At 37.2% G+C, this 11,631-nt stretch overlaps 1 protein-coding gene across 1 annotated transcript in view; it reads left to right on the top strand.

The window, feature by feature from the left end:
* LOC105619226 (late secretory pathway protein AVL9 homolog) overlaps positions 1-2,338 on the top strand; it is a 3,212-nt gene extending 874 nt beyond the window's left edge. Inside the window, exons 4-9 of the mRNA XM_012200750.1 lie at positions 57-246; positions 327-858; positions 970-1,104; positions 1,208-1,596; positions 1,747-1,835; positions 2,130-2,338. Coding sequence (XP_012056140.1) covers positions 57-246; positions 327-858; positions 970-1,104; positions 1,208-1,596; positions 1,747-1,835; positions 2,130-2,338 — 1,544 coding nt within the window. The remainder of the gene's footprint in view (positions 1-56; positions 247-326; positions 859-969; positions 1,105-1,207; positions 1,597-1,746; positions 1,836-2,129) is intronic.
* The last annotated feature ends 9,293 nt before the right edge of the window (positions 2,339-11,631 follow it).

Consider the following 11,631-nt stretch of genomic DNA (forward strand, 5'->3'; position numbering starts at 1 on the left):
TATATATATATATATATATATATATATATATATATATATATATTGATTATTTACAGGTTTATCTGCAAGAGATTTTATATTACAATTCCGTCACAAGGTGTTGCTCCTGTTTAAATTGCTCCTACTTGAGAAAAGGATAGTTTTTTATCAATCGCCTGTGCAGCCACTGTGCGCCACGATATTAACTCTACTGTCGCTGTTCCCAGACATGATTGAACATGGTCTCCAACAAGCTGCGTGTGTGAGGTACTATAGAAATATTTTATTTTTTTTTTTTTAGTAAACATATCAATGTTAATAGCAATCTAATAAATAAAATGCTACAGACCATCCAGGCCGATGTCTCCGATTCCGACTTTCGATGAGGAAGAAATCTCGAATAATGTTGACGATTCCAATTTATCATCCAGTCATATCGTCAAAGACAATATATCGAACACGAGTCAAGAGCAATGCAATGATAACAGCAATAGAAACTCCTTGTGCATTAACGACAACAAAACTATGGAGTCGATGGAGGGCAAATGCTTGGACGAGTTGCAGCATGTAAACCTACAGAAGAATAACAACGATAATGAAAATCTGAATATGAAAGTTATCGAGATAGAATCGGCACAGGAATGCACCGAATCTTATCTAGAAGAAAGCAATTCGAAATATTCGCCGAAGCCGAATGATAACGTACACAGGGTACACAGTGTGAACGCTATTACATTGAACACTGGTGACACAGATAATAGTTTACCTCGTGACACGAGTAGCGATGCGCTTTCTGATGCGAGATTAACGAATAACATTACGCAAATCGCGCACATTAATCCAGAGTTATGCGGTCTACCTTTAGAATTATTTACAAAGGTAATGATACATGATATATTCACTATGGATATATCATTCCACGTTTTGTAAAAATTTTGCATATTGCATTTCGAACATTTTAAATATTGTAAAAATATATAATTATTCTAGGGTTATCTCTGCTTACCTTACCTATCTTTGCCCTATTTGGATCTCTTGGGGGATGTTAATGTTAGAGGATATATAGTAGGTGCCACGAATGTACTGTTTAAACAAAAGAAGCAGCTCATCGATGTGCTAGTCGAGGTAATCTAAATAATATTAAATGTATATTCAAATATAAATGTTTGATTGAATATGAATGTTTGATAAAAGTTTGATTTATAATCGCTTACTCTTCACATAAAAGGTTGAAAATACGCGGATAGAGGCGACCGATCCCGAGCTGAGGCGGCAGCTGCATCTCACCACAGAGGACTTGAGATTCGCCGATTACGTCGTAAGGCATGTAGCCGAGCCTCGGAAGGATATTTTTCTGGATGGGGTGGGATGGGAGGGTGGCGACGAATGGATCAGAACACAGTTCCGGGTATATCTGTTGAGTATGCTGCGTACTTCCATGCAACAGGATACTCGTCAGTCGGATCATTACAACGCAGCATTCATGTCCGCGTGGCGCATTACAAATAATTACAAAACGTGGTACACTGCGAGCAAATCAGAGATACACAATATAGAACCTGGGCACCCTTTCGCTGGTCAATTATCGGTGCAAGATATGAAATTACGGTTATCACAGTAAGTTAAATTTCACAAATGAAATATAAATTTATAGTGCAAGGATAAAAAAATAGAACGAATTCATTCCATTGTTTTTCTGCGTCACTATATTTAATTTTCATTAAAAACAGTACATTATTTAAAAAAATAAAAACCTCATTGTTCCAGCACGATGCAAAATACGGAAAGCGGTAGGAAGTTGAATCAGGCAATGGCAACGACTGGACGCGCAGTGGCCACCACTGGAAAGGCCGTGGGTAAGGTTGCATAATTTATTTAAATGTAAACCGGATAGTGCATTTAAATGTATTGTCAATCTTTCTGAATACGAATATTTTGTAAACTGCATATTAATACGTATTTGAAAAATGATATACGTATCTCTTTAGATTTATTGTTCTATATTTACATGTACAGTTTTGAATCTAATTATAATATAAAAAAATCCATAATTTGGAATATTAAATTAAATGTCCAATTTAATTTCACTTGATGTCTGCAATCAAGCTCGCGTACGCATAGAAATATTATTCTTGGCACTAATTTACAAGGGGGAGCACTGTCACAAGCGAAAGGGGCATTCTCAAATTGGTGGACCACGCTAACGACAGTTCAACCGGTCGATGAAGCAAAGATTGATAATCAAACGACAAACAACCATCACATAGTATCCAGCGTCACAGACAAAGAATCTGTCGAAGACGAGGAGATGAATATCTCTACTACTAATAACGCGGAATTTACTGTAGATCTTGATTAATTCGGAAACATATGCCAATAAAAAACAGGCGAGTGATTGAAGTTAAAAATGTAAGAGCCGGACAAAGTTATGTGGTAAAGATACGTAAAAACTGAAACAAAGAATTTCTTGCAAGACTCGTGCTTATTAAACGACCGACCTTTTTAAAGTTTAATTTCAGCGAGAGAAAGTATACAGTACGAAATTAAAATTGCGTACGTACAGACTGTATTAATGTGATATGCAGTTTCGCAAAGAGATTTTTTTTTAAGCTACCGGGCAAATTCTAGAAGCTAAGCTGATATATTGCTGATTTAAGTACAAGTTTTTGTAATTTTCGCTGAATATTGTATATATAATTTCTATATGGTTTATATATGTAAGATATGTGATATATAATTTCGTCACAAAAAGACATATATAATTGTAGCAAGTGGTTTTTTATTCTACTTTTTCAAATGTTACACGCAATTAAGCGACGCTCGAAGAATTAATCAACTTTAAATAATAGAGAAAGCATTTTTTTCTATCACAAATCTTACCTATTCCTAAGGGCTATTCTACACATATCTATATTACGTACAGTAATATTGTTTCGTTTATACATAGAGACATTCTCGCTTAAGAAGTACCTGTATCCTTTGTACATAAAAAAGTAATGCAGAATACACGTACATCGCGATTGTCATGATAATTTCTTGTCCGAGTTTTGTGTAATATTTCATTTTAGTCTTTACTGTTTGAATCGGAAGAGTACATTCTTTAAACGCGTAAAAGAAACATGAGGAAGAGTGGCATGCATACATCACAACATGCGTTATCGATCGTGGCAAATTTCTATCTAGCAAGATTTCAGTATTTTGTACTGTCGTGAATAGTGGATTTACATGTAGAGGATGGACGGAAAGTTCGGAAACTGGGACAGCCGATATCCGACAAGACATAAACATTGTACATTGTTCCATAATTCATTTCACTAAGGCTAATCCTGTTATTGACAATATTGCTACCTCCATTTATTGTCGAGATTACACCGTACGATTAATTCCGTGTATAACATGACGATCCCTTGTAATTCAATAGATTCGGTATGAATGAAAGATACTAAATCATGATAGATAGTTATTAAATCGATTGTATCCTTATATCCGTCGGAATAAATTGTTAGTTTTACCATCAAGATCGTGGAAGATCATTCGTGGAATGAAGAGCTGCCGTTAATCGTAGCAGAAATTACAATTCAATTAAGCTTAGAGCACACGTGTAGATCATTTATAGTGCTACTAGCGTAGTCATTACGATAACATACGTATATCTGATTAAGGTAAGAAGGTTTTCTTCGCCACGATATTTGTAGTTATGTGAAGAATGTTTACATAGTAGTATTATTACTTTACGATTCCCTCTTTTGTAGAGCTTAATCGTACTTAATACTCGTTTTATTTTTTTGTGTTTTAAGCGAGTGAATCTCAAACGGCCACATTTGGCGCTGAATGACGATTTTTGTTGCAGATAGTGAAGTCGATCTGTTAAATTTTATGTTAAATTTTATCTTAAGCTGTTATTTAATAGAAAGCTATACGTAAGAATTGTGCGAACTGTTTATTTTGAAAGCGATCGAGAGAATATCTAATCTCACAATTTTATCTCATTTAAACCTGTGCTCGCACTCACATACCTACCACTGTTTTCAGAATAAACAGTTCACACGGCAGTCTAGTTTATTTAATTTGTTATAAGTGCATCTTTGTGATATTTAGTTTAATCTACGACTCGAATTCTCCGAAGATTCGGTTTTGAGGTATGTTTTTATTTACATAAATATAAGGTGTGCCAAATGTGGAACGTGTACATTTTTAGAGAAAGTATCGATGTACGAAATGTATTTTGCAATTAAGCGGCGCGATGCAAAACGATCAAGCTGCTAATAAACAAAATCGTTATTGTGAACATTTAATAATTTTATTAAACGTTTAATAAAATGAACGTCTTCGCTAAACATCGATTTTCTCAATTGCCATCAAAGAACAAATTATCAATCTTACTTGAATTTATGTGGACCATGAATTTTGCTTCGCGCTCCCTTTAAAGATTATTGTATAGAAAAGTTATAGTCACACTTTGTACGTAGATGTTTTTAATTAAAATTTTTATTTATAACACGTGTACATACATTTTATTTATTACAAAGTATATTTTGTAGCAATGTCTTTTTTCCACAAAACTGTAGAATTTTAATATTTCATAGTCATTAAGATTTTGTCTTTACGATAGAATTATATATGAAGGCGCGCGTGCTCTTGTATCAAAAACACGAATTCTAGTTGATTTATTAGCGATCGAAACAAAAAAATGAAGAAATAGAAAAAGAATGATTCGGTGATTTGCACAGCTTTAGATGTTATATTATCGCGAGGTGAAGTTATTTAAGAAACTTCCCTCTCCATCCCACACCAAGTTGAATATAATTGAATATGTTTTCTATATTTATAAAACGCGTTTGTACAGCTTACGAAAAAAATGTAAGGAGTCAGAGCGTTACACGATCTGGGAAACGACTTATTATATTGTAATTGTATTCTATGACTGTAATACCAACATTTGCCAAAATATTAAGAAATAATATATCTAATTCTGAATATGTTCTCAGGTGGTCCTTCTTGCACGACGGATTATCGTTAATGTTAATCGTGTATTTCTATCAATGTAGAAGTTTATTCTTTTTAAAGAATATTTTTGAATGCTTCACTTCTTATCGTTTTCTAATTCTAGGAATTAGATGAAAAGTAGATTATAAATTGAAATTAAACTTAATCTAAGGTCTGTTCTTTTTGAAAGATATTCTGAATGTTAATTTCTTATCCTCTTCTAAATTTAAAAAATTAGAAAGTAGTAAAGAATAGATTATAATTGAGATGGAAATTAATTTAAATTCTATGTTTTTTCGAAGGAAGTTTTAAATGTTTATGTTATTTTTATTCTTTTCTAGTTTTAAGAAAAGATAAAGAGTAGAGAAAGATTATAAATTGAAATTAAAGTTAATCTAAGGTCTGCTTTTTTGGAAAAAAATTTTGAATGTTTAACATGCTTTCTATCTTCTTCTAAATTGTGTGGCAGAAGTTTAAAAGTAGATTAAAATTGAAATTAAAATCAATCTAAGATTTATTTTTTCAAATAATATTTTGAATTGATTTATATTGATACAATAAGTTAAAATGTAACAAATGATGTTTGTTTTCGTTCAGAACATTTTTCAAGAAAGAATATATCTTATAAATTACCTTCTATTTAATTTACTCTTTATCTCTTTTTCTAATTCAAAGACCTAGAAGGAGATAAAAAATAAATTAAACAGAAATCAAAATTAATCAACATTGATAGAAATAATAGATATTTACTTTTTTATTGAGATACAATAAATTAAAATGTAACAAATTATATTTGTTCAGAACGTTTTTTTCAAGAAAGAATAGATCTTAAATTACCTTCAATTTCATTTACTCTTTATCACTTTTTCTAATTCAAGGAATTAGAAAGAAATAAAAAATAAACCGAAATCACAAAGTTAATCAATATTGGTAGAAATAATAGATATTTATTTTTTTATTGAGACACAATGCAGTAAAGATCTTTTAATCGCCGATAATTTATACCTACAGTTACGCGTTTGTGCCTAAATTTTTATTCAATTATTGAATACTTGTTCAATAATTAGCGCGTAAGACAAAACCTCAGTTCGGTGTGAACGCAGCCTTAAAATCATGCCGCATCGCATAGCGGATACGGCACGGTACGGGACAGCTAGTAGGGAAACGAAAGCGAGAACCGGGGATGATCTCGCCGCGAGTCGTGACTGGTCGGCCGATGCGCTGCCGAATAAACATCGTAGCTCACCGATAATAGCCGAAGCGCCGTAAGGTGCCGCTCGGCTTGCAGGAGCGAGACAGAGGAGGCCGTGCGAACGCCATGGTGTGTGACTGGCAACGTCACTGTCGTCGTCGTCGTTGCCGTCGCCGCCGTCGTCATTCTTAAAATTCCGTCGTCGTCGTGAAAGTAGTGTCAGCGAAAAAAAACAAAAAACAGTCGTGACGGTCACGCGTTATTTCTCGAAGGTGTCGTCGTGTATGAGGTTGGTCGCGTGCGCGCGAATTCGACCGCGAGATCTCGTTCACGATTCACGAGAGCGCGTGCGAGTGAGTGAGAGAGAGAGAAAAGAAGGAGAGGAGAGGAAAACATATATATGTAAAAGGCCCGTGAGGGACGCGGCGCCGTGTCATCCTTTCTTTTTTTTTTAATTTTAAAAGTACCCTTGGTGTGCTCCGCGCGCGCGCGCGCGCGCATCTTCCGCGGAACCACCGTCGGATCTCGTCTGGTCTCGTCGCCACTCCGCTCCGTAATCCATTCCGCTCCGCTCTGCTCCGCGCTGTGCCGTTGACGCGCGGTGTGCCTGCAGTGCATAGTGTATACACGTACGAGGCCGCGTGCGCGCGCGCGCGCGCGTCCGCTCGCGCGTGCTACGTGGTGTATGTATGTGTGTGTGTGTGTGTGTGGTGTGTGTGTGTGTGTGTGTGTATGCGTGTGTGTGTGTCCGCGGTGAGTGCCTTCGTGTTTGCGCTTCTATGTATCGAGAAGAGAGTGCGTTACGGTTCCAACCGAGGTGAGCTTTTTAGTACGAATATTGTCGGGCCAGCGAGCGAGAGTGCGGCCGACGCGAGACGCGCCGCGCGTTTACCGGCATCCTACGATTTCCGCTTCGTGTCATCGTGTTTTTATTGTGTCGTATCCGTCGTCGTAGTCGTTGTTGTCATTATCGTCGTCGTCGTCGTCGTGTGATCGTCGTGTGATCGTGTACCAGTCTCCCGGTTCTCCAGTCCCTCCCCTCCGCCGTCTGTCAGTGTCGCAGTTAACGACCCGGTGCATCGTGACCGCGGTGAGCCTGCGGTCTCCCCGGGTGGCTCGCGGTGGTCCTCGTCGCAAAAGAGTGCGCCATGCGAGAGAGGGATAAATCGGTGACTGGCAGGCGGCGGCCATCTTCCAGATGAGTTTTTCCTCCTTTCTTCCGATAAACGAAGCGCGCTATGCCGTGAAAGAGAAGGACAGCGAAGACGAGAGAAATCGTAAGAAAGAGAGAGACCTTCCCCTCCTTGATTGATAGAGAACGAGAGAAAGAGAGAAAGGACGACAAGAAAAAGAGAAGGGAGAACAAGAAGGTGCGAGAGGGAAGGAAATTTGTCCGCGTCTATCATATATGCGACGAGAGATGCGGTGAACGGCGCGTGCTGCTCGGCGAAGTCACGAAATTTCACGAGCGCGTGTCGCCGCTTCGACCAGGCCTTCGCTTCTCCGTCTGTGAGTGTGAGAAAGAAGAAAACGGCCGCTCTCGTGCGAGCGAGAGAGAGACAGCAGACATATTAGGAAGTGCGCTGCCTTGCCGCGCGTGTACGAGAAAGAGAGAGACGAAAGGACGGCAGAGAGCGAAGGCAGAGCGGAAGACAGAGAGAGAGAGAGAGAGAGAGAGAGAGAGAGAGAGACGGGTGGGACGGGGGAAAGAAAACGGAAGCAGCGGTGCTGAGTGAAAAGAACACGGAGAGGCCTGACCCCCTATCGCCGCGCGTTTACTTCGTAATCGCGTCGTTTTCGCGAGAACGCGAGAGACCGGTGGAAGGAAGAGTGAAGAACAGGAGTACATAAAAGGAGTCGAAGGAGAAAGAAAGAAGGAAGAAACAAGTGAGTCGCGCCGCACATTCGCCGGGGGACGGTCGTGTCTCCCGTCTCTGCTTCGGATCTTCGACGAGTGCGGTTTAGTTTGGAGAGCGGTGAATCGATTTACTCGCTGTGTGTAACCTCCAAGTCTCCGGCTGGACGTCGCGAGAAGACTGGGAGGCGGCTGCGGGAGAGAAGAGGGAGGGACGAAGGGTGGAAGGCAGGCAGGCCTCGACAACCCGAGCCATCGCCTTGTCGTCGCCGTCGCCGTCGTCGCCGTTGTTGTCGCCGCCTCGCCTCGTCTCGTCTCGTTTCGTCTCGCCTCACCTCGTCTCTCACGTTCGGATCTCTCGCGTCTATCACGCAAACTTGAGCCGTTTTTTCGAGAGCGGTTTTTTTGAAGTCTGTTGGAGATACCAAGCGACCGGAGCTAATCGCGGCTGATAATTCGTGCTCACGCCGCGGATGTCGATTCCCAGGGTGGATCGCATTGCAGGTTGGATTCGCGAAGGATCGGATCGATCGGCGAGATTAAACGGTTGGTCGTCGCCGACCGTGTCTCCGCTGTCTCGATCAATTTGCTCTCTCACTCTCTTTAGTCAAAGCCGGCGCCTACGCGGTCGGTATTGTTGCGCTGTAATTTTGTCGACACCGATATCGGGGCCAATAGGCTTGCCTCTTTTTCAGTTGAACTTCTTGTACCGTTTCGTCTTTTCTCTTTTTTTTCTCTCCAACAGAGAACCTTGCAAGGTTAACTGCTAAAAACAACAGAGGATTGATTGCATATCTTGAAATGAGATGAAAATTAGCAAAATGAACAAATTCACTAGTTGTTTATCAATAAAATCATATGTTCGCGTTAATCTTGAAATTTGAATAGTTTTCGCACTAAAATGAGATAAATATATATTGGAGCATTGAAGAAAACTAAAGCAAAGATACACTCTAATTTTTTTAGAATAGAATCTCACTTTAAAGAGTAAAAATTGAGTCTGTTTTGAAAATGAGCAGCTCACTTTTTAATCTTTGAGAGTGAGATTTACAGTGAGACTCTTTACAGTGAGATTCACTCTAAAGCGGCGTCTATAATTATAGTCTATTATTCTCTTCACATTTGTGATTAGTCAATTTCTTGCGCTTAACTTAGAGCTTAAAGCTTAAAATTTACGCCTTAAAATCTCATTGCAGACGCAACTTAAAGATTTTAAAGAGTACTGAATGTAAAAAGTACAGCGGACAGAATTTATAAATATTGTAACGACTTTTTTGGTCACTTTTGTAATTTTCACCTCATTTCAAAATATACATTCGATTCTCAGATTTAATAAGAAGCAAAGCGCGATGAACCATGATAATAAGACACGATTCACGCGAAAAAAAAAGGAACGATCGTAACATATTTTTCGTACGATTCGATGTAACTGCGACGTAATTCGAGATAGAGGAAAGGAGCTCTAATTATCGGCGATCAACGCCATCTTCACGATTTCGGAAGAGAATCCTTGTTGCTCGATTTAAGCGACTTTTCTATTCCTACATTACGTTCCGGCACACGATAGAAATTCGCTTGAATCGATTGAGCGCAATGTCGCGTGCTGTCGTGTAGTTCGGGCTTAAATCCGAGCGGCCCTCGAAAATGCCGGCGCCCTTGGTTTACATCGGCACATAACCTCATCTCACCGATCCTCTTTTAGGATTCGCCTTCGGATTCGCAAAGGTTTCGAGCGTCGTTCTTTTCCGCTGCACTTTTCTCACTTTTTCAAGCTGATATTCATACTTGATTCTTGTATTTAAAACCGTCTTAAATAACAGTCTTAATGTCATGATCCAATCGCAGAGTGTATTAATATCTTAAGACATTAGTTAAGCCGGTATTCATAATCGATTTCTACAGTTGAGACTGGCTTAAGAGAGGCTTGTGTGTATATGTGCATGTATATATTTAGCATCTTAAGCATTAAAACGGTTTTAAAATAAAAAACTATGAATACCGATCTTAAGATCAAACTTGTCATTTTGAAAAAAGAAAGAGAATCGCGAGTTAGAAAATAGGTTTGTCTTTTATTTTGGATGCATGTTATGAAATTATTCGGAATAAATTCCAATTGGAATCGTTTAATTATTCTCTAGATTTTTATTGTATTTTTTAGAGAAAATGGAATAATTTCGATTGAAATTTATTCCGAATAATTTCATAATACTTGTCTTAAATTATATACTAGAATTTTCCTTCTCGCTTTTCTTTCTCTAAATTTCGAACGTGTACACTTTAAAAAATATCCATGAGAATCCATGTAAATCCATATCATGTTAGTGTTAAAATCTATTTAATAATGACAATTATATTGACATTGCATGGTATTATTTTTTAAAATATGTATTGTATTTATTTCATTTTAAGTACAAAAAGTATATACTATTCTGTGAAAAAAAATTTCCTTGAAAATGAACGAATCAGAATACTTTTATTAAATTCTTTATAGATAATTCTAGAGATAATCAGGTGTCAATGTTATAATGATCGAAATTCTGATTGATCAGAATCAATCAGAATCTTTCCTGATATGTTCATTTTTAGTAGAAATTTTTCTCAATGCAGTTATAAAAAATAAACCTAATAGATCCAACGGAAAAATCCTTCATGTTATATTTTTTTAATATTCGAATTTTGCGCTCGTGTATTCGGGATGGATTCCTGATTTATCATGCCGCCATTGACTGCGTTCAGTAAACTCAACAGTTGAGTGAGATGTATTCTTCTAGATCTAATGACAGTATTCATAATCCATTTAGTCTTCTTCAAGACTGTCATAAGTATTGTCTTAAGACGCAATCCTCTGATTGGTTCGTGACTTTTTAAGATTACTTAAGATGACTTGAATATAAGATCTGACTACAAAAAAAAGAATTTTCTGAATCTAAGTAATTTGTTTCTTGAATAATTTCAAATAAACATTTCTTTATTGCAAATAAATATTCACTGAGAAAAAAATACTTGTTGATTCAATTAAAGTCTATATTATGGTTGTCACTAACACAAGTGATTAATTCATGTATATTTTTATTGACATAAAGACATAAATTATTATTTCAATAATCAAGGCCTTTATGTCAATAAATATACATGAATTAATTATGTTAATGACAGCCCATAATATAAACTTTAATTGAATTAACAGCATTTTTTTTCTCAGTGTTAAAATGTAAATCATCTGAGTGACACGTCGTCGTACACGAACGTGTGTTCTAAAAATGTGTGATTTTTATATTTGATCTTAAGATTTCTACTTTTTAAGTTTTAATATGTTCAACAAAGCTTCAGTACAATGCTTTATGTTCTGTGATGATTAACAACGCTGCATCTTTGTCAATTTGCGAGTGACTTAAACATTATGGATATGTGATTTATTTATACTTGTATCATTCTTGCTGAGGAGGACTCCAAAGAAACGTTCAAAATAAAGAAGACATCAATTCAATATGTGATTATTGATTGTTCACTAAATAATTGCGCCGTTTATCGTTGCTGACTCTCATTAATCTACTATATTTATCTTTTTATATTGTTTAAAATTCGAGAGTCCTTATTTATTAATTATTGTTACTGTTTA

This window comes from Atta cephalotes (assembly GCF_000143395.1).
Source record: "Atta cephalotes unplaced genomic scaffold scaffold00020, whole genome shotgun sequence".
NCBI classification, from domain to species: Eukaryota; Metazoa; Arthropoda; class Insecta; order Hymenoptera; family Formicidae; genus Atta; species Atta cephalotes.